The sequence below is a fragment of the Panthera onca genome, chromosome D3 (genome assembly GCF_046562875.1).
Source record: "Panthera onca isolate mPanOnc1 chromosome D3, mPanOnc1 haplotype 2, whole genome shotgun sequence".
Taxonomy (NCBI): domain Eukaryota; kingdom Metazoa; phylum Chordata; class Mammalia; order Carnivora; family Felidae; genus Panthera; species Panthera onca.
In genome coordinates this window covers 14,514,068-14,537,771 of record NC_138350.1, presented here as the reverse complement: position 1 = coordinate 14,537,771, position 23,704 = coordinate 14,514,068, and the positions used below count along the sequence as shown (strand labels likewise).

Sequence of the window (23,704 nt, the reverse complement as noted above, 5' to 3'; positions counted from 1 at the left end):
TTGCAAATTTCCTGAAGATTTTGCATTCAGTTCTGGTTTGAGCTGGCTCAGCTTTGTCGCCCTCCTTGAGCTGGGTTGAGTCTTGGTATCTGGAATTTACATAGGTCAAGCCATCTGTTGGTACCTTTAGTTATCAGCTGTTTGTCTACAGGATACAGATTAATATGGAAACTCTCATTTCTCAGGCTCCCAAGATTCTGGTATGTATTTGCAGCTGAGGCTTTGGGTCAGAATCATCTACCTCAAGATTGATAATATTCAGCTGGTAAGAACCAACCTGGTTACAATGGTTGTATATGGCCGGTGTCTGTTCCGATTGTTTGGTGCCCATGACATACAGATGGTTCTGTATTTTGAACTTCACCTCTGATCCAAATTCTGTGCTGCACCATTCCTTCTGAAGCCTGGAATGTCCTCCAGGCATGGCTGTGGAGCAGAGTACAGATCCCGGTTGAGGCGTTCTTTCTCAGCTACACGAGCCTCTTTCTTTGCTGCCCCCATTCAGGTAGCTCTTGACTTTCTGACACTACTCCCCCCAAGGTTCCCAGGGCCTGAGCCTCAAAAGCCCTCTCGAGCCTGGGTTCAAATACTCTAGAGGCCAGTATGTCCACAAGTAATGGAGGAGTCCTTGTGGGTCTCAGCCCTCAATTCTGAGACCCAAGTTCACATGCCATCCCTGCGCTCAGCTCTACACGAGCTTCTGAGACTGAGGTCCATCCGCTCTCGAGCTGGGGACATTCTCTGCAGGATTACCTCGACATTGACTATTAGTCTGCTTAGGCTGCCATCACAGAATACCACAGCCTGAATGGCTCAAACAACAGACATTTGTTTTCTCAGTTTTGGAGCCTGGAAGTTCAAGGTCAAGTGTCAGTAGGGTTGGTGTCTCCTGAGGGCTCTCTCCTTGGCTTTCAGACAGTACCTTCCTGATGATGTCTCTTCCTCTTCTGATAAGGACACCAGGCCTGTTGATTCAGGGGCCCACCTTTATGAATCCCCACTTAACCTTAATTACCTCTTTAGTGGTCCTATGTCCACATGTAGTCATTGGGGGTTAGGGCTTCAACATGTGCATCGGGGGGTGGTGTGCAATTCAGTCCATAGTAACTACTGAGCACCTGAAAGGTGGTTAGTCCAAACTGATGTGTGCCCTGAGTGTAATTCATCACTGCTCATTTTGTATCACTTTGTCACTTTTCATCACGTATGAAGAATGGAATAGAGTATTTCATCAATATGTTTTATATTGATTACATGATTGATAACACTTCGGCTATGTTGGGTTAAACAGAATATGGTATTAGAATTACTTTCACCTGTCTCTTTTTACTTTTCAATAGTAGTGTGGCTATTCAAAAATTTAAAATTACATGCACAGCTTGCAATTAACGTTTCTCCCGGACAGGGGGTGTTGATGGGCCTTCGTCCCTTCATGCCATTCTTCCTCCCCACCTTTCATGCCCACACCTTGCAGCCCCCTCTTGGGCTCTTGCATCCAGTACCATCAGCTGTGCTCCTGGACGGGGAAGGTGTGGAGACGCAGATGGGCAGTAGAGACAGAGGGAGCTTCCGGGTGAGGGAGGTGAAGAACGAGAATGTGTTGCCCTGACTTGCATTGTGGTCTGGCTCAGAGTGGGAGACACAGAAGATAAACGGGCCTTCCACACTGCCTGTATGACCCCCCTCTCAGCACATCTTTACGTGTTTTGTGCTCAGAGAGTCTCCACCTCTTCCCGTGCCTTGAGGTGTTTTGCCAAAAGTCCCATTTATGATCCCACCTTGGAACGTTGCAGGTCCCAGGACAGAGTTAAGAGGTGAGAGGGAGAAAAAGCCCAGCTCACCGTCCAGAGATGACTAAGATAGGGTTAGACCTCAGTTTGCTCATGCTATTTTACAGGAAGGGGTTGGGTGGGGTGGGAGGTTGGATAGGGATGGCACTGTGTTAAAGGCCACACAAGGGGCACTTTAGCTGCTTTATTTCACCCAGTCCTTCTAACAACCTCATATCATATTCATTTTACAGATGAGGACACAGAGACTCGGGGAGGTTCAATAGGTTCTGCCACGTTACCAGCTGCCAGGTAGCGGGGCCAGTGTTTGAGACCAGGTCTGTCTGACTCTGGGCAACCGTGATGTGCGTCTGGAGTAAAAAGGAGAGATTTTTCCGGAGCACATGGGAACTGTCTTGAGTTGGATTCAGGTCCAGGAAGGAACGCAAAGGGAATTCTAGGCAGTGATTGGCAGCTAGTGGAGAGGTTAGTCCAGTAAAGATACTCTCTGGAAAGTCCAGCCAAGGGACACCCTCCTGCAAGTCTTCTGCTTAATGTTTAGTGTTGGGGACCTTGGGATTTAGCAAGGACTCGTAGGGACCACCCTGTAGCCTGCTCATCTCTGTCAGGGCATCTATGGGTTAATCCTTGCGGGCTCACTCACCGGCTTCGTGCAAGGTCTTTTTTGAGGTTTATGATTTCCTTGTCCATGTACTTGATGCTCTTCATCGGCTTGTCTGGGACCTGATGGGAAGCCAAGAAGTGAAAGAAAAAAGTGTTAGTGCACCGTTATGAATGGAGCCAGGCTGCAGGAGGCTCAGGCATTCATCCAAGATCTCTGACCAGGTTGGAAGGGGTCCTGGGCAGCACAGTGACCTCCTCTACACCAGAGAGGGGCCGTGTGCACAGCGGAAGCAACGAGGGCTTTGGAGATAGGCAGACCTGAGCTCTTACCCTGGTTCTGTCTGGTGACTGGCTGTTTGATCTCAGACAAATTGCTCAACCTCTCTGGGCCTCTTTCTCAGCAGAGAGGAGGAATAATTCTTACCTTGGGACAATTCATCGCCAAATTCCTGACTCGTAGCAAGCCTTTGATAAATGGAGGCTCTTGATATTAACATTATACTCAAAGCAAAGCAAAGAATGAAATGTTAATAATCATTGTTGGCAGTGTAGGCAGCTGATTTGGAGAAGTGAATCTTGTCAATGGTACTTTTTCCCCCTCGCCGCCCCTATAGCAGGGTTTTATGAGTGAATTAACCAGGTGATTGTTTATGGGTTTTTCTTTGCCTTTCCGGTAATCATTGGCCTTGCCTAGCCATAAGGGAAACCTCATAAGACTTAAATTCATTACTCAGAGGTGGATACCAGGTCAATGTAAAGAAGAGTGTTAAATTAACTGTATTCTAATATAAGAGTCACTTTTCTCAGCCCCAGTTTAGTGGAACAACAAGATCATTATCTGGATTACCCTGCCTGGAAATGAATGCCTGTAGTACTAAATTTTTTTTTTTTTTTTTTTAACCAAAGGAAGTGCCAAGACATTATGGGAAAATGGGTGGTTTCAATGAAGCTGGTGGAAGAATACGTTGTGGTGACTTTTCTGAAGGGTGATGCGTCAGCGCACCCTAAATGCTGCCACAGTGTGCTTGCCTCAGGGTATAATGATCCTTCTGTTGTCAGGCGTCCTGTGGGAATATCCCTGCATGGGCACGGAGATCCATCAGCAAAACCACTCACTGGGATGCTGCTTGTAAGAGGAAACTCACGGCAACTCCCTATTTGTCTTCACAGTAGAAGACAGGTCAAATAATTATGGTGCATCTAAACAATGGAATAGTATACAGCAATTAAATGTGATGACGGTATAAGGATGGAAATATATATATTGACATACGGAGATGTCTGAGTTCTTTGGGAAGTCACGTTACAATATGTAGTACTCTCCCTTGTGATACTAGCTCCCTCACTAGACCATTTGCCCGCCCCTCCTCCCATGGGGCACTTGCAGCAGGGGTGGTCCTGAGTGGCTGAAGCCAAACAGCACAGCCCATCCCCCATCACTGTGACTGGTTAAGGAATGGTCATGTGATGTGGTTTGGGCAAATGAGATGCATGCAGACATTTGCCAGGGGCTTCTAGAAAGCATGGTTCCTAGATCCTCTAAGGAACCACAGGCGGAGAAGTCCTCTTTCCTCATTGACTATAATTGGAGGAGCAGATGATCTGTGGGAGTTGCTGGCAGCCATTTTGTGCCCATGAGGAGCACCTGCCTCTAGTTGAAGAGGATGTGGGGGAAGACAGGAGAGTCAAAGAAAAACTTGTTCCCTGGTGCCTTGTTGAACTAATCAGGCTTTACTAGGCTTTTCATGAACATTTCCTTTATTATTTAAGCCAGCTTGAGTTAGATTTTCTGTTACCCACAACCATAAGATTTCTATCTGAAAAATGTCTTCCCTTGGGTGTGCCAAGCCCGTCAATAGATAGAATTATTTTAACTAGGGGCACCTGGGTGGCTCAGTGGGTTAAGTGCCGCAGCTTCAGCTCAGAGATCATGATCTCATGGTTCATGAGTTCAAGCCCCACGTCAGGCTCTGTGCTGACAGCTCAGAGCCCGGAGCCTGCTTCAGATTCTGTGTCTCCCTCTCTCTCTGCCCCTACCCCACTCACACTCTGTCTTTCCTTCAAAAATAAATAAACATTAAAAAAAATTTAAGAATTATTTTACCTAGAACTCATCCTCTTTTCCCTTCCCTTCCCCTCTTGTGTGATCAACATCAGATGACATCCATTTTGTTGCATTTCGCAGTGAAACCAATGAGATTGGCCGTGTTGAGATCAAAGTTTGAAGTCATTGTTACCTATCTTCCTAATTCCTCTCTTTTTCTGAACCTTCTATAACTCTTCCCTACGGGACCAAAGTAACTTTCTTAAAAGATATTGTAAATTAAAAATATTTATGAACAATGAAAAACCAAACACACTCAAACTTCCCTGCCCGATAATTTGAAAATACGAGATTGAAACCCTGCTTGAAGTCACAATTGTTTACACATCATTCTGTTAAATGTCTCAAGTTTTACTCCCCTCAAGAAGCAAATACGATACTGTCCAAATTTCACACATTCCCCTCCCTTGCCAAATGTTGCCTACTGACAGTTGCCTATAGAAGAAAATTTGTATTGATTAGGGCTGGTGCTGACCAATTTATAGCAGTAAAGTCAAGTTGTCCCCTCCACTTAACACAAAACTTTAGCAGGACAAGATCCAGCCCCCAAAACCCTGCAATTATGTCATCATTTCAGTGAATTCTCAGGAAGCGATTTTCACAATAGTCACTCAGGAAGTGACTATTATTTAATTACAATTATAATAAGCCAGCAGTAATAATGGCATTGAATGAGGGAGTTCCGGTTGTCAGGACGTTTACCAACACTATTTGATATTAGCACAATTAAAAGTACACACGACATCCAAGAATCACCATCTTTACAGGTTTCTGGAGGGCAGTTTAGCCATGTGTATATGTAGCCTTAAAAACACATATGCTTGGGGCGCCTGGGTGGCGCAGTCGGTTAAGCGTCCGACTTCAGCCAGGTCACGATCTCGCGGTCCGTGAGTTCGAGCCCCGCGTCAGGCTCTGGGCTGATGGCTCGGAGCCTGGAGCCTGTTTCCGATTCTGTGTCTCCCTCTCTCTCTGCCCCTCCCCCGTTCATGCTCTGTCTCTCTCTGTCCAAAAAATAAATTAAAAAAAAAACCCAAAAAAAACAAAAAAACAAAAACACATATGCTCATGCCCGGTAATTGTACTTATACCCAGGAAATTTTTCAGCAAGGATAAAAAGATTTATCCATGAGGATTCTTATCACAACAGTATTAATAATAGTGAAAAACATTTAAGTGTCCAACAATGAGCGTTGAGGGGATAAATCATGGTCTACCCAGGTGATGGCATACAATGCATTTGAATTTGGTGCTACTAGTTAATGTTGCTATCGATGTATATTTGTTGCTATGGAAAGGAATATAATTTCAAGTAAAACCACATGTCACAAAAATGTAAAGAACTTAGATCTAGAGAGTTTTAAGATTCATATTCATGAAAATCTGTAGATATTTCTAAAAATACATACACACTAATACAAATTATATTTTATTTTATTTTTTTTAAATTTTTTTTTCAACGTTTTTTTTTTTTTTATTTATTTTTGGGACAGAGAGAGACAGAGCATGAACGGGGGAGGGGCAGAGAGAGGGAGACACAGAATCGGAAACAGGCTCCAGGCTCCGAGCCATCAGCCCAGAGCCTGACGCGGGGCTCGAACTCACGGACCGCGAGATCGTGACCTGGCTGAAGTCGGACGCTTAACCGACTGCGTCACCCAGGCGCCCCACAAATTATATTTTAAAGTAATGATATATATAGGGGCACCTGGGTGGCTCAGTCGGTTAAGGTTCTGACTTTGGCTCAGGTCGTGATCTCTCACGGCTTGAAGGCTCGTGAGTTCGAGCCCCTTGTCGGGCTCTGTGCTGACAGCTCAGAGCCTGGAGCCTGCTTCGGATTCTGTGTCTCCCTCTCTCTCTCTCTGTCCCTCCCCTGCTTGTGCTCTCTCTTTCTCTTTCAAAAATAAATGAGCATTAAAAAAATTAAATAAAGTAATGATATATGGCAAGGTATATATGCAATAACATAATAGGTTGAAAGTAAATGTAACAAATTGTTAGTAGGGATATTATTGCAGGATGTTTGAATTATAGGTAAGTGGTAACTTTTAATTTGGGTCATCTCTTTCTCTTCTTTAAAAATAATTTACCTTTATTAATTGTCCAATAAAATAATAGCGTGTTTGTGTTTGGAAAGCAATTCTGACTGATTCTATCAATATGAGCTAAGTGTAAGTTTTCAGGGCTGCTTTAAATTGAGTAATCGGAGTCTGGAGTGATGTAGATTAGTAGATTATTTTAGCACACTAGGCTAAAATGATGTAAGTTAGTAGATTATTTTAGCAGGGCCTAGGCAGGAAACAGAGCTCATTCATGCCAGATAGTTCAATACAGGGAATTTAATATAGGGAAGCAATCACAAAGGTGTTGGAAGAATTGAAAAGCTAAATAAGGGATGGCATGAAAAGCTAGAGATTGACAACCTAGCTTGGATGGAGGGGCTAAGGAGAGAGGCAGCCTTCAAAAGCCCAATCCAGCCCAATCCACCTGGCAAAAGGTGGGCTCGTGGAGGAGATGTAGTTTCATTTGGGAGCTGCCACCAGAAGCTGAGTGGGGGAAGGAGAGAAATACTCTGGCTTCTCCCTTCCTCTGACCCTCCAGTTTCCTCTTCGGGAAGCCAGCTGGCAAGGGCACCTGGGAAATGTAGTTTGCAAGGATCAGCCCCCCCCCCCCCCCCCCCCCCCCCCCGTGGGAGCAGGAAATGAAAATGGAAATGAGGGCCAACATCAAATGGCTGTGGTTATAGTTTATGCTCTGGGTGCTGACCAGGTATTTTTGGACTATAAATCTGGTTTTCCTGATTTATATGGATCCCTTTCCAGATGGTAACTTTGGATATTTCTTATCTTTGGGTCCTAAGTTTGAGGTTCTTAGAATTTTCCTTGGCTGAGATGCATATCCAGAATTGGGATCATTCTTTCTCTCTCTCAAAATCATTATCACAATGCAGGTTTCTAGAGTATCCAGAACCCTCCTACTTCTCCCAGTTTCTTTTCCCTGGGAAGTATAGCTGACCTGGAACAGCATGGGTTTGAAATGCGTACATCCACTTTTACTTGGACTTTGTACAGAAGAGTACTGTACATGTATTTCCTCTTCTGTATGATTTTCTTAATAACACTGTCTTTTCTCTAGCTTACTTTATTTTAAGGATACAGTATATACTACATGTAATACACAAAATATGTGTTAATCGATTGTTTATGTTACCAGTAAGGCTTCTGGTCAACAGCAGGCTATGAGTAGTTAAGTTGTGGGGGGAATCAAAAGTTATATACATATTTTTGATACTGTGTGTGTGTGTGGGGGGGTGCTGTCAGTGCTCCTAATTTCTGTGTTGGTGAAGGGTCAGTTGTATCATCTATTCCAGATCTTCATAGCCTACTTCCTCTGGCACCAAAATTTGTATGTCCTGTGCTCCACACACTTTAAGCCCTTATCCCGGATAAACAAACCGATGCTAAATATTTCTTCCCTGCTGACACTGATGAATGTGTCTCCCTACCCTGGTAACACGTTTGCAATACAACTCTATGTTTAAGATTGTATTCTGGTTATGAAACTAACTAATGAACACTGTGGAAAATCAAGAAAAGATTTTTTTAAAAAGTTGGGAGAAAATAAAAGTCAAGTATAACCCTATCACCATCCCTTTGGATGTCCTTTGCCTTGCTTTCTGTGACTACTTCCAGCCAAGATTACTAAAAACCATCCTGGGACTGTTGACTTTAATTTTCTATCCTTGCTTCCCTCGGGAGTGCCATTGGCCTTAAGAGCCTTCGGTTTATTCCGTTGACTTGTAGAGTGTAGGGGATGCCTTCGTTCTTTGTTTCCTGGAAAACAAAGTCAAATCTCTGCCATGTCCACATTTTCCTACAGCGTGTGTCCTTATTCTGATTGATCTATAAATGAGTCTTTGACAGCGTCTGTGAGAAACACCACATGACATCCTGTAATGTGTCAGGTTAAACGCTGATAAATGTGGTGGGGAGAGGAGGAACACAACTCATTGGAGGCTTAGCTGGGGTTGGTTTGGGGGCAGGTACATTCACATTTAATATTCATGTACTGTGAATATTCCGATTCATAGTAACATTTGGAAGCAATTTGGTTTAACCTGATAGCTGAGAAGTGGGAGGTGGCAGAAATGAAAAGAAAGAGATTTTTTGTCTGAAAGACCCAGGTTTGAGTCCTGGCTCTGTCACTTAGGAGTTGAAGAACTTAGGCAAGTTGCATATCCTCCCCAAGTCTGTTTCCCCATCTGTGAAATGGAGTTAATACTGTCTACCAACAACATTATTGTTCATCTATATGCCATACATTGTTCTAAGTGTGTTTTCATTTGAAATACATGATTCCATTTAGACCTTGCCATTTATTATCCCCATTTTATAGAGGAACAAGCTGAGGCTTTGAAAAGTGAACACAACATGCTATCAAATGGCAAATTCTGGGTCTGAACTCAAGTTCAAGTGACACCAGAGCATGTATTCTTTTTTTATTCATTTTTTAAAAATGTTTTTATTTATTTTTGAGACGGAGGGAGACAGAGCATGAGCAGGGGAGGGTCAGAGAGAGAGGGTGACACGGAATCCAAAGCAGGTTCCAGGCTCTGTGCTGACAGCTCAGAGCCTGACATGGGGCTCGACCTCATGGACTGTGAGATCATGACCTGAGCTGATGGCGGATGCTTAACCGACTGAGCCCCCCAGAGCCTGTATTCTTAACCATGACTTCATTCTGATTCCCATTTTGCATAGTGGGGGCTAAATAAGGGATAGCAGTTGCTAGCTATTAATTTAAAGATACTGCCTCCAAAGCTTGCCCACCGGATTTTGTCACAAAAATTTTTATATGGCGAAACATCAGAATGGTTTGTTGGCAAGCCGATCTTTTAAATATCTGTTGTTCTCTGTCTTTTTATCAAAGAATGTTCCAAACCCATCTTTGTTACTTCTTAAAATATGATCTACTTCCTAGAATCAGATTAAGATGGAAATGAATTCCTGCTAAATGTACTTGGGCTGATACAGACATCAGGGGAACAGCTGGGAAGCTCTGTCAAGTGGTGAGGGGGAAGGGAGACCATTTGAAAAGCTGAGAGCATTGAGGAGCAAGGAAGATGATTAGCAAATTTCAGACTCCTTATGGAGAAGCTGTAAAGAACAAAATAGGCAGAGAGTGGGTAGGATCCATGGCAAGGGTATATGCATGAAACCAGAGATCATAGTTTGCAGACTGATATTTAAACTTTGGGTGGTTTTAGGATGGTGACCGGCACTTTCCTTTGGGGGGGAATGAGGTTTTTTGTTTGGTTTTTGGTTTTTGGTGGTTTTTTTTCTTAAAGATATAAGACACGTATCTACCTATGTAGGGATTACCCAGAACTAGTGACCTCATTCCCATGTAGACGCTTCAAGCTGAAATAGGAAGTGTACTATTGAATTTTTTAAAGAATTTCTTCACGGAAGGCAGGGTACATCCTTTAGAGCATTTTGATTTAACCATTCTTGTTTTTCTCAACTCCCAGGAGAAACGAGGTGGGGGGGGGGCCTGGGGAATATTGGGGCCCTGGAGAGTAGTGGGGTAGGGAAAAGGGGATGGTTAACCAGGGGAGGGATGCAGAGTGAGTCTTATGCTGGGACCCTAAGAGCAGAATAAGCAGCAGGAATCTCTGGGGGAAGAGAAGGATGACAATGGTTCCTGGGAAGAAAGTTTCTGATCTCCAGCTTCTGACACAGTGTCTGACCCTGAGTTCAATCCATCATTTGCTGAATGACGAGATGAATATATCACAGTCTCAAGGTTCAGCCCTACAGATTAGCTGTTAATTACAAAGGGAACAAGGTACCTGCATAAAGACAAGCTCTGGCAGATACCTCCTGAACCAGTGTGAGCACACTCAGCATCACCAGTGATGGGACAAACTGATGTCATGTGCCCTGAAGCAATGCACTGGGGAGGACACAGTATCACCTGCATCGTATTTCTCTCTCTCTCTCTTTAAGTTTATTTATTTATTTATTGAGAGAGAATGAGCAGGGGAGGAGCAGAGAGAGAAGGAGACAGAATCTCTGTCAGCACAGAGCTTGATGCAGGGTTCGAACCCACAAACCCATGAGATCATGACCTGAGATGAAATCAAGAGTTGGAAGCTCAACCAACTGAGCCACCCAGGAGCCCCACCTACACTGTCGTTCTGTCCCAAATGCCCAGTCTGAATGTGGTCAGGAAGGAACAATCAGAAAAATAAAAAGTGAGGGTCATTCTGCAAACTAAATGACCTGGAATCTTTGAAAACTTCAACATCTGTGTCTGTTGGGGCCTCTGGGAAGCAGACACTGAGACAGGAGTGCAAGAGGCTTATTGGGATAAACTTGTGAGAGAGAAAAGAGGGAAAGAGCAAGACTGGGTAGAGAGAGCCTCAGACCATGATGGGGATCTAGACAAAGTCTAGAGCAAACTAGGAGTCCAAATGTAGGGCAGAAATGGCCAGCGTTCTTTAGCTGGGGACGATGGGTTGAGCCTGGCCTCTGAGGTAGGTCCTACAAGTGCCAACAGCTGGAGGCTCTCAGCTACCTGCAGTCCTTAGGGTTGAGTGGCAAGTTCTTTCTTGGAAAGAGGTCCAAGAGACACACCTTCCACGGTGTCAAATCTTTTTTTTTTTTTTTTTTTTTTTGAGAGAGCACAAGCAGGGGGAGGGGAGAGGGAGAGAGAGAATCCCAAGCAGGCTCAACATTCAGCGTGGAGCCCGAGGTGGGGCTTGATCCCACAACCCTGGGACCATGACCTGAGTCGAAATCAAGAGTTGGATGCTTAACTGACTGAGCCACCTAGGCACCCCTCACAGTGTCAAATCTTATAAATCACCACCTGCATCTGTCACCAGCAACATTCATTTTGAGGGACAATGCCCCGACTATGTCAACAGCTTGCCTGGGGACTGGATGGGGAGTCTGGGGTTGGGGCCCTTTTTTACATTGGTTTATTTGATCCTCATGACAACCTTTATGAGGTACTCTTACTCCTATTTTGCTGAAAAGGAAACCCAGGACTGGAGAGGTTAAGCCGCTTATTCAAGGGCCCATGGATGATCCCTGGTGGAGATTAGTGTCCTGCACTCCTTGACCATCCCACTTCACCCTTATCTAGTCTAGGGGCCAGCAAACCACGGCCTGCTGTTGACTTTTGTGAATCGGGAGTTTTTACTGGAACACATTCACACCTATTTGTTTATGACTGTAAAACCTAGGCGAGTCTGTTTCCCATCTGTAAATGAGAGACGGAGATGTCAGGCTGGTGGCCTGCAGGATTCATTTGATCTGTGCAGTGTTTACAATTATTTGGAATTCATTTCCTACCTTTAGAAACTATGATCTTTCATATACACACTCAGATTTCTAGCTGTGCAACAATGTAAAGGGTTGCAGAAAACGTGGACTGTGCAGGCTTCCTTTGCTTTGTGAGTGGGGGTTGGGTGGAGGGAGGGGGAGGTGGCTAAGTCTTGTAAGCTGACAAATTATTGTGGAATTGTTCCACATCAGCACCATGTTTAGCATTTTATGCCTTTACTCTCGTTTGCTTCTTCCAGCAACCCAATGGGACAGTTATTAATAAACCCATCTTACAGAAAGAGAGCACAGAGGAAGTTCATTCAAGGTCATACAGCTGGCCAGCTATCACAGCAAAGAATAGAACCCCCATGTGATGGCTAATTTGAGGTGTCAACCTGACTGGGCCACAGGTGCTCAGACACTATTCTGGGTGCTTCTCTGAGGGTGTTTTTGGATGAGTTTAACATTTAAATTGATAGACTGAATAGAAAAGATTGCCCTTCCTTTTTTTTTTAAGTTTATTTATTTATTTTGAGAGAGGGAGAGAGAGAGAGGGAGGGAGAGAGAGTGCAAGCGGGGAAGGGGCAGAGAGAGAGGAGAGAGAGAGCATCCCAAGAGAGAATCCCACTGGTGGTGCAGAGCCTGATACAGGACGCAAACCCACGAACCGTGAGATCGTGACCCGAGCCGAAGTCAGATGCTTAACTGACTGAGCCACCCAGGCGCCCCAAAGATTGCCCTTCCTAATGTTGGGTGGGCCTTATCCAATCAGCTGAAGAACAGAACAAAAGCCTTATCTCCCCAGACTCGTAAGAGGGAGCTCCTCTTGCGTGATTGCCCTTGGAACTGGGACATTGGATTTTTTTTTTTTTTTCCTGACTCTGGACTTGAACTGAAACATTGGCTCTTCCTGGGTCTTGAGCTGGGAGGCTTTCAGTCTAGAATGCACACCACCGGCTCTCCTGGGTCTCCAGCTTCCCAAATGCAGGTCTTGGGTCTGGTCAGCCTCCACCTTTGCACAAACCAATTTCTATAATGAATCTCTTTATCTATATGTGTCATATTGGCTCCATTTCTCTGGAGAACTCTAATACATCCAATCTTCCTGTAGTTACAACTTGAGTCCTCAATCATTAAGCCTCCCTGAAAATTCAAAAAGTCTTTTGCAATTCTTTGAGTAAAAGGGAAAGACAGCATCATTTCATTATTTCATCGTTTCTTAAATCCTCCTTGTTTTTAAGGAGGGTGATTGATTTGTTGGGAAGGGAGAGGAGTGTGAAGACGGATTCTGGGGAAACAGAGAGAGGAGGAAGGGTTCCAGTTGATAAACGCAGAGTCATATATCATGGAGGGTGGGAAGAGAGCCTTGGGGCGGGGCAGGCGGTAACTCACATCCAGTAAAAATGCACCACTGAAAAGACTGTTTTATTGATTTTTCCTCCATGGGGCTCAATGTTACCCTCCATTCCATCTCTTCCATGACCCCTCCAGTGAAATCCACATTACACACTGGAATTTCTAAAGTAGGAGTTATGCTTTGAGGGGGCCAGACAAGGTGTGAGCCAGGCCCCAAGGTGTGCAGGGGAGAGCAGAGGTGGGAGAGTGACAGATACGGAAGGGATATGAGGATTCAGAGTCCCAGCTCCTTGCCCCTCTAGCTGTGTGACTCCAGGTCTGTCACTCCCCTCTGGACATCAGGGCTCCCACCTGTCACCTGCCCAGTCTTCATCCAAGGAGCTGTGTTGGGTACTAAGAGGCAGCTTGGTATTTTGGCTTCGTGAACTAAACACATCAAAGAACGTTACTATCATTATCACTGTATAGTATCTGGAATTTCTTTAAAAAAATTGAATCATAAAGACAAAATATAACTTGAATGACTTATTCTCAAATAAACTCACGAAGGACAGATGAAGGCTATCAACAACCCGGAGACGGTCAGAAATGGTAGCGATGCAGTGATATAACAGTAGGTGGCAGTAGATGCCATAGCTTTCAGTCAAGTCCCTGTTTCCTTCAATCTTTTTCTCTGCCACCCTCCACTTGCACTTGATTGAAATGGAAATTGGCCTCCAGCATCAATGAGCCTCCATCAGCCCAGGGATTGAGCTGGCGTGCCAGCAGCCAATGTGCTATATCCACCCAGTAAAAAAGAAATTTTGTTTTTAATCAAATACATTAATCTCACAAGTTCTTTTGAAAGACGAGGTATATGAGGGGCCAGCAGTCCGGTTGTTGGGCAGCAGTAGCCAATGGGAATCCATATGATGGGCTGTCATTCAAAGTCCTGGAGGAGCTTCAGGATATGGGCCCCAGGATGTAACAACCATCTTTTGCCAATAGCATTTCTGTTTAATAATTATGCCTAAATTTATGCCTAAAAAATTATGCCTAAATTTTCAGTACCTCCCATGTGTTTGGAAATGTGTTAGGCTGGACATGGCAGATGGGCTCTGTCCATCTCCAAATGGGCATCTCCAGTGCCAGGTTCAATCTACATTAGTAGGAGTGGCTGTCTAGAAGTCCCTGCAGTCTGATCTCATCAGAAGAATTCTGGGATTGATTAGCAATGTCTGCCATGGTTCCAGGAAGGAAAAGTAGCATCATAACACACAACTGCCATTCCCATGCCAGGCACTTTACATGTGTGTGTGTGAGGGGTGGGGATACGTCCCCATGCACCCTCAGTTTCTTTTCTCTCTCCCTGGAGGAAGATGGAAGTCAACATCTTTGCAGAATCCCAGTGAATCCCCTGAAGGTCCAAAGAAACCCAGCCTTCCATGGGTTAGTAATTCATTTAACCTCATTTTCCACATGAATAGCAGAAGCAGAGAGATGAGTTTAGGACTGGGGGGACGGGGAGAGAAAGGGAAAAGAGCCAAGATGCAGAATTGCTGGTGGGGGCTTGCATTCCCCTGGGGAGGAGCCTTCATGTGCGTCCAGGGCTGCTTTGATATGAAGCAATGCTTTCACAATGCTGTCCACAAGATGCAATTCAATGCCAGGTTACATGGGCCACCTTAGGACACTGCGTGAGGGACCAGAGGCTCAAAAACTTCTTAAATACCTGCTGTGAGTTAGAAACTGGCCAGAGATATGATGCTGAACAAGACAGCCTCCCTGCCCTCAAGTAGCTCATGGTCTAATCGGGGAGACAGATACCAAATAGGCAGTTTAACTATAATGTGGTGAAGTGCAGGCATTGACCTCAGCTCGAGGCTGGTCAGGGCAGGTTATTGGCTGCGGCTGTCACTGAGCTGAAGTGGAGAGAGAGCTGTTTCAGACAAAGGGAACCAGGAGGAGTTGGAACATAAGGTGTGATGGGTAGGTGGGAGGATTATGAAGGTTCTCCTGAAGTCCCCAAGCAGGAGAAAACATGCCCAATGCTGGTAATACTGCTGAGAAGCCATGGGAAGCCACATCAGCTTAGAGATGAGGGCCCTAGCTAAGGACCAAAGATGAAGCCTCAAGTCTTATTTCATTTTTTATCTTAGTTTTTCTTTTGAATAGGTAGCATTTTCAAATGGTTTAAAAACGAACAAAAGGGTAAATAGTTAAAAAGCATTACTTCCATCTTGTCCTCAAGCTAGTCATTTCCCTCCGCAGAGATGACTAGTGCTACCAAGTTCTTGTGTATCCTTCCAGAGAGATTTTATACTTTGATAAGCAAACACACACACACACACACACACACACACACACACACACACACGCCTGCACCTGCTCCACCACTTGGATGGGACATTCATGCCAAGGACGGTCAGAATACTCCCTCCATGGCCCCAGAGGCCCCCGTGGTGTCTGCACTGGCCCCATGGGGATCATGGTGGCTGCTCTGGCATCTCTCATGATGAGCAGATGTTTGTTCCCAGCTGCCCTCAGAGTGATATTTCCAGCCAGTGTGTTCTAGACCAATGCATCCAATGCTGCAAAGGCTCCCTGTTGAAGGAACTTTATAGACACAAAACAAAACTGCACCTATGATGCCTTTCACTGTCTCTCCATCCCTGGAGGACGGATATGATCCCCAGTGGGTAAAATCTACTGTTCTGGCTTCAGTCTGAGGATCACTGTGGGGAAGACAGGTGGGGCAAGGCCTGAGCACCAAGACTCTACTTATATTCACAAAGGAAAAGAAAAACCAGCAATTCTAACTTAAAATATTTGTTATAGGCAGCTTACCTCTTTATTATGTTTCTTATTTTTAATATAAAGTTAAAAAACACTGATTTAAACAGCTATTATGCTTATGTTGTAAGGTGTGTGTTTTCCCTCCCTCCTCTAAATTGTAGCCTTGCAGTGCATATAGGGAGTGTGACCTTGTCATATTGCCTCTTTGGTCTCTGGCACAGTGCCAAACCAGAGTGGTTTTTTGGCAGCTATTTGTTGAGTGGGTGGATGAGCTGTTGAAAAGGAAGCTGTAATAGTCTTTGATTTTCAGCTTTTAGACTCAACTCATAGACAAAGCCTGGGAAACTAACTATGGTCCCAGAACAGAATGTGGGCTGCCAATCTTGATGATGTAAAATTAGTAATAAAAGACACAAGGGGAGATGATGAACTAATCTCCTCTATAAAGTGAGGAGTCGAAGATACTTTCTATGATGAATGGGGACAGAAATGCAAGTGTAACATAGTTGTATTTAAAATAATTTTTAAAATTAAGTTTATTTATTTTGAGAGACAGAGAGAGCACAAGGAGGGGAGTGTCACAGAGAGGAGAGAGAGAATCCCAAGCAGGGTCCTCAGGGTCAGTGCAGAGCCTGAGGCAGGGCTCCAGCTCACAGAACTGTGAGATAATGACCTGAGCTGAAATCAAGAGTTGGACACTTAACTGACTGAACCACCCAGGTGCCCTGAATGTAATATAGTTTTTTTTTTTTCAACGTTTTTTTATTTATTTTTGGGACAGAGAGAGACAGAGCATGAACGGGGGAGGGACAGAGAGAGAGGGAGACACAGAATCGGAAACAGGCTCCAGGCTCCGAGCCATCAGCCCAGAGCCTGACGCGGGGCTCGAACTCATGGACCGCGAGATCGTGACCTGGCTGAAGTCGGACGCTTAACCGACTGCGCCACCCAGGCGCCCCTTGTAATATAGTTTTTAAAAAATGTTTGTTTTTTTTTGGGGGGCGCCTGGGTGGCTCAGTTGGTTGGGCGTCCGACTTTGGCTCAGGTCACGATCTCGCAGTCCGTGAGTTCGAGCCCCGCGTCGGGCTCTGGGCTGATGGCTCAGAGCCTGGAGCCTGCTTCCGATTCTGTGTCTCCCTCTCTCTCTGCCCCTACCCCGTTCATGCTCTGTCTCTCTCTGTCTCAAAAATAAATAAAAAAACGTTAAAAAATGTTTTTTTTAATATTACTTTAAAATTGAGCAGAAGGTACAAGAGAATTCCCATGTGTTTCCTGCCCCCACACATGCATAGCCTCTTGGATTATCAGCATTCCCCACTAGAGGGGTGCACTTGTTACAGTCGATGAACCTATATTGACTGACTCATCATTACTACCCCAAGTTCACGGTTTACATTAGGATTCACTCTTGGCGTTGCACATTTTATGGGTTTGGACGAATATATGACGACATGTATCCATCATGATAGTATCATATGGAAGAGTTTCACTGCCCTAATAACATATTTCTTAAAGCTACAGAATTAACCAGAGGTAGAACTAAAGGTAATACTATTTGGGGGAGGACTTGGAGATGGGGAGTGTGTAAGGATTCCAAGAAGCCAGATCTTCATTTTTCATAGAAGGAGGTCATTAAAGTCTAAAACATACAAGCTGAGAAATAGAATTGCAACTTAAATGATTTGGAAACGTAGATCATTTGAGGAAATAATAGGAAAGTGTTAGAAGTGCCAGCCTGGGGAATGCCTTCAGGAGTGACAAATAGGCTGGGAAGAGGAACTTCTACTCTTTGGTAGAAGACTTTTCATGTTTGCTTATTTTTTTAAACCAGTGTATGTTTTACATTATTTTTTTTTAAAAATTAAAATAGTTTGAGAGCCCTGGTCAGAATTAAAATACAGAGCCCCACTTTGTTCCTATGAAAGCCAACAAGCACAGCAAGCCCCTAATATCCATTCTCATTTCGAAGTCAAGGCAAAATTAATTTAGAAAAGAAAATACAGCCGGGGAGCAGAGTTAGCAACCTCAGGAAATTCAGGGAAATGTAATTGAGTAAGAATTATCTCCTTAATTACTTCTGACCAAATCAATAACAACGCTAGATGAGAAACCACGGTCGTCACCAATGAGTATCAAGTTACTGAGAAACGAATTGGGGTTCAGACTTGTTTGAAATAGCAAAACACCTGCTTCTCACATTCAGCAGACATGGTTCCTGGGTGGGGGTGGTGAGCGGAGGTGGGAGAGGACAGTGGCAGGCAGCCTGGGATGGGTAACCGGTGTATTGTTTTCAAATGTGAAAGCCTGCACGGAGAGCCCTTCTCTTCTCCAAAGAGGTGAAAGCATGGGTGCTCTTGATGGTGTCTGATGTTCATCTCCATGCTTTGCTGGTGCTCACCAGAGAGAGGCCAGTTAGCCATGTAAATTAGAGGGAGGTGAGCCAAACACTCCAGAAGTAGTGAGTGGGAGAGTGTTTTTGTTTTCCAAGTACAAGATTCTGTGTGGGAACCGCACAGATGTTTTTGAAATCATCTTAGATGTGCCTTTCAGGAGAGGTGGTAAGGATCCTTGTTCCAAAAGGGCCCTGCTAAGCACACCTTCTAGATCTTTCTGGGACATGGTATGTTTGCCTGGGTTTAAATTCTGTCTGAAGCTGGAATCCAAGCATGCACCATTTGCCTAATCTCGTGCAGACCTACCTGTCTCCATTAATGTTGGGGTCTTTTGACAATTGTCTAGAGCCTTCTCACTTCTCTCTCACGCTCTGTGCTTTGCTCCTGGCCCTCTTGCCCCCTTGGACTTGTCAATATGTCATCCCACTGTCCAGGACACTTTGGATATTCTTTTGTTCAAAAAAGATTTACGGTGTTCTTCTTAGGGTTCCAGCGTGGTGCTAGGATATACACACTCTTCCCAAAGCTCTTGCTCAGAGTCTTGTCAGGGGGAGGGTAGACAGACAATTAAGCAAAGTACAATATCATGTAATGTAGGCAGGGGTGCGAGTGGGCCGAGGGGCCATGGGTGCATGTGACCCAGCTAGGGCAGGCAGTAGTCAGGGATAAAGGAAGTGACTCCTAAGCCCAAGTGGAGACTTGAAGGATCAGGGGGGTAGAAAAGAAGAGGAAGGAGGATGCTCTTCCAGGCAGAGGAACAGCATGTGCAAAGATCTGGAAGTGATAGAGAACATTCCTATTTAAGCATGGCTGATGGGAGCCTGCTCAGACCCCTGGGATCAGAGGTGGGACACTGATTTGCAGCTCAAGCTGATTAAAGCCCAAAGTTATTCTCTTGAAGCCTTAGCCTGGGAAATCTGCACACTGACAGCTAGTGCCGCAGTAAACTTTTCCTAGGCACAGACCCAGCAGTCGCCTTCCTGGGTGAGCCCCTCTCCCACCCTCAATCCATGTGGCTTCAGGGACAGGCACATAATGTAGCCCTGGCCAGTGAAAATGTGCCATCAGCTCCCTGGTCACAATGAGGGATTGGTTCTTTTATGAATCTGAGACCCAGTGCAGACCAATGACTTTCAATCCCAGGATACTCACTATAGCAGTTAGGAAAGAGATCTCTTTCCATAGGGGTTGCTGAGCTGGGAGAATGTCAACCTGGAGCTCTTGGTTGGTCATCTTGGTTACCATTTTGGTAAAGACTACTTGAGAATGAAACCAACACAAGAGAAAACATAAGAGAAAAATATTGTTTGATTACTGGACCCAACTATTCCTGAAACTAGATTTACCTATGGACTTTGTGTTTACTTGAGACAATTTTCTCTTTTGCTTTGGTCACTTTGAATTGGGTTTTTCTATCATTGGCGGTCAAAAGGGTCTTGACCATGATTTTGTTTGCATATGGCAAATAGTTAGCATATTGTGAATAGTCTAGATGACCCCACACTATACCTAGTAGAGTTGTACTATTTCCCTGTGGCTAAACCAAAACCAATGGGAGAGCACTGATTTTAAAGTCATTAGAGATCATCAGAGTTGAGAGATTACCCAGCACAGCCCCTACATCATGTGACAGATATGCTAAAGATGGCCGCCATTTATTGAATGCTTACTAAGTTGTTAGGCATGGTTGTAGGAGCTTTGCATGTATGAACTCATTTCACTCTTGCAACACGTTTTGTGGATAGGATTGTTATGAACTCCATTTCACAGATTAGAAAATGGAATCACAGAAAGGTGAAGTAAATTTACAGACTTACGTGATAAGTAAGGGACAGAGGTGGAGTTGAAATTCAAACTACAGTTTGGTTCCAAAGTCTGTACTCTCCTTGCTCCACTAACAGATGAGCAATCTAAGACCCAGAGAGGCTAAAAATCTTCCTAAGGCCACACAGGAAGGCAGCAGAGACTCAGGACAAGAATACTCAGGGCTTTACTTCCCAACATGTCACCCGGCAAGTACAATAAATCAAAGGGCAGCTATGAAGGATTTGGAGTCACATAGACTGGCCAGTGTCTTTGACAAATACAACAGCCCTTTACGCTTTAGTTTCCTCACGCACAGAGCCTACTTCATAGGGTTGTGACGGAGATTTAATGTGCTAATGTGTGTCAAGTTCTCAGGACAGAGCCGGGTTTATGGGGTCTCTCAATAAATGCTAGTTGTTAATGTAATTGTTATAATTAATAAGCTGTGCTGTTAATGAAGGTGTAAAACGCAGGTGTCTGCCACATGACCACGGGCAAGTTGCTGAGTTACAGTGGCCGTTGGTCCCGTTGATAAAATAGGGTTATTATCTGCCCTTTGCTCATGACACCAGAGCATTATGAGGATTAATTAGAAGTTTTATAATGTGCTGTGCACTTTGATGCTCTATAAACAGAGAAATGTGATGGCTGAATATTTATATAATCCCCATTACTAAGGATTTTGAATTGCTTTACTGATGTTTAAGAAAATTCCAATTTTCCAAAGGTATATAAATCTGTCTGAGTTGAATAAAAGATTGGGCTTTTATTATCTGCCAACAGCTTAGAAACTCAATAGGACTGAGCATCGGGGCATCAGTGGGCTGATCCTAAGGTCTTGATGGTGCTAAAGTCTTGGGAATGGAGAAGGAGATGTTGAGACTGTGGGTCTGTCTCTTCCTCTACATTTGAACTCTTTCAGGGCTAAGACTGAATCTTGTCCTCCAGTGAATCGCAAGCACAGGGCTTGACATGCAGCAAGAATGGGATGGACACTTGATGGAGGGAAGGATGGACAGATGGACAGATGTAATCCTTAGCCTCTTGATGATAAAAGATTAGGTGGGTCTGGCCCCAAATACTATGGCCAAAGGAGATAGGGTGCCACGTCAGGTATTGGACAGAAAGCCACTCAGGCAGTGTGACAAGTTGGAAAGCATTTTGCCCCCCACAGAACTGGGTTACCAGCTGTGTGACCTTGGCCTTGGATCAAATCTCTTTCTCTTCATCTGTGAATGACAGTAATGTCTGTTAGGATGTTCTGAGCTGAAAGCAACGTAAACTCTACCTACCCTTGCTAAAACAATAAGGAAGTGCATTACTTCATGTAACGGGGAGTCCAGAGTAGGATTTGGGGTTGGCTTAGAGGTTCTATCATGCCACTGAGCTGCGCATAGGATCAGCTGTCCATAGAATCAGCTTTATCCTTAGACATCTTCCCTTCACGTTTGTAAAACAGCTGCTGGTAGCAATCGGGGTCAAGGTTTCTTTCCCAAAAGCCCTGGCATATCTTTCATGTCTCATTGGTCCAAATGGGCTTGAACTGGTCCATCATTTGAACGAATCATTGGCTGGGTGAACAAGATTGCCATGACTAGACCCATGCTGTTCAAATTGTGGTCCCATGGACCAGCACCATCAGCATCCCTTGAGAGCTTCTTATACCTGCAAAGTCATGGGCCACATACAACACCAGCTGAATCAGGACCTCCAGTGGTGGGGTTCAAGAATCTCCTTCATCAGGCTTTTCTGAGGATTCCTCTGCCTGCTAAAGTCTAAGAACCCCTGGGTTACACGAGTCAGCTGGGATGGATGTTGGTGAGTCAGCCACAAAATGTGGATGATAGTGCCAACTGTGGAAGGTTGTTATGAAAATAGAAATAATAGATATGTAAAGACTGGCTCACGGTAGGTGTATGATAACTTCCAGTTTCCTTCTCTTTCATTCTCTAGTGATGTCTAATATTTACTCTTCCCCATTAACTATTCCTTCTCTCCAGCCCAAGGTGCCAAATACCCTCATGGTGTTCTGACCTATGGAAACCAGGCTGTAGACTAATTTATACTAAGGTGGGAGTGACATAAGTTATCACTGAGCCTAGTAGGATTTTCACCCTGAAAATGGAGTGCAGGGAGTAAGCAATGCTTAACCCAATGCTGTGCTTGGCAGATGGTGTAATTTCAGGTATGCACCAGATTTGGTGCATTGGGGTACATTTTAGGGTGAGACCATGGTGGTCCATCCTCAGATGACATTCCACAGCTGACCCGTTACTCTGGCCACACCAAGAGGACCAGTTGGCTGACCGGGATGCCCACTGGCAGCCATTACGGGCAAAAGCAGATGAGCACAGGAAGCTATGGGGGGAGGGAAGGCTGATGTGAGTCAGGGTGATGGTGTCAGCCCCCGCCCTGCCCTTCCCCCTCTGTCTTCGGAGTCCTGTTGGGGCATTCAGGGAAGAACACGGCCCTTCTTGATCTTTGCACCTGCAAGTTCCAGATTCCCTTTGAAGAATAATAATAAATTAAAAGAAAAAAACCCCTACAAGTATTAAAAAATAAACAACAACAACACCCAAGCAGACGCCAGCTATCTGGGCATGATGGGTTCCGTTGGCAGTTTCCTGATTCAGCAGCAGGCTTTGCCCGCCAGGCTCAAAGGGAGAAAAGAAGTTGGCCACTCGTTCGAGGAAACCTTATTCTGAATAAGCTGGAGCTGAAAAGGTCCCTTAATCCCCAGAGAGGAAAGGGCTTCTTTCGAACAGACAGGAGGGCAAGGGAAATGTTGGCAGGGAGAAGGGGATTAATTAAGTCGGAGCCTTAGCCCCTCACTTGACAGGAGGGTGCCCTTCTGGGTCCTATATGCATCTCCTTCTGAGCTCCCCCCACAGACTGGGGTGGGGGGGTGACCCCAGTTTGTCATCCAGGCTTCCAGAATGGTTTCTTTATCCCAAACTAGGGACATGGAAACTCTTTCAATTGGACTGAGATAAATTGATTGGGCTTTCATACCCCACTTCCCTAATCCTATATATTTTTCTCAATGGTGGGTTCTTAACAAATGATTCTTTTTATTTTAGAAACTGCTTTGGGCATCATGTGGCCCTGGGTGCTGGTTCAGCTTTACCACTGGGTGACCCTGGGCAAGTTATAACCTCACTGAGCACAAAGATTCTCACCTCTTAGATGAGGACATTCATAATATGGCTTTTCTTTTCAGACACGATGTGAGAATCACAGCTAATGAATTCAAGGCGCCTCACCTGGCATTTAGCGTGTGCTTAATAAATGTTGGCTATTAAGACAATTATGAGCTCTGCCAATAAGCTCCATAGCTCCTGAAGGCCCTGTCTAAGCTAAACCTTACTAGAGAAAGCCAGTATGCATTAAAAAAACAATCTTAAGAATATAAAGGGATCCTTGAGATAGACTATCCGGTTGTAAAATACTGGTTCCACCACTTAATAGCATCTGTGACCACTTTTATCAATAAGCAGAGGGAAACTGGATGCTCTGGTTTCTGAGATCCTTTCCAACAGGGCTCAT

At 44.7% G+C, this 23,704-nt stretch overlaps 1 protein-coding gene across 3 annotated transcripts in view; it reads right to left on the bottom strand.

The window, feature by feature from the left end:
* Nucleotides 1-23,704, bottom strand: part of CCDC60 (coiled-coil domain containing 60) — a 162,776-nt gene that overhangs the window by 88,687 nt on the left and 50,385 nt on the right. For all 3 annotated transcript variants that reach the window (XM_078435730.2, XM_078435728.2, XM_078435729.2), the window contains one exon: nt 2,434-2,513. In XM_078435730.2, the coding sequence (XP_078291856.2) occupies nt 2,434-2,513 (80 nt within the window). The remainder of the gene's footprint in view (nt 1-2,433; nt 2,514-23,704) is intronic.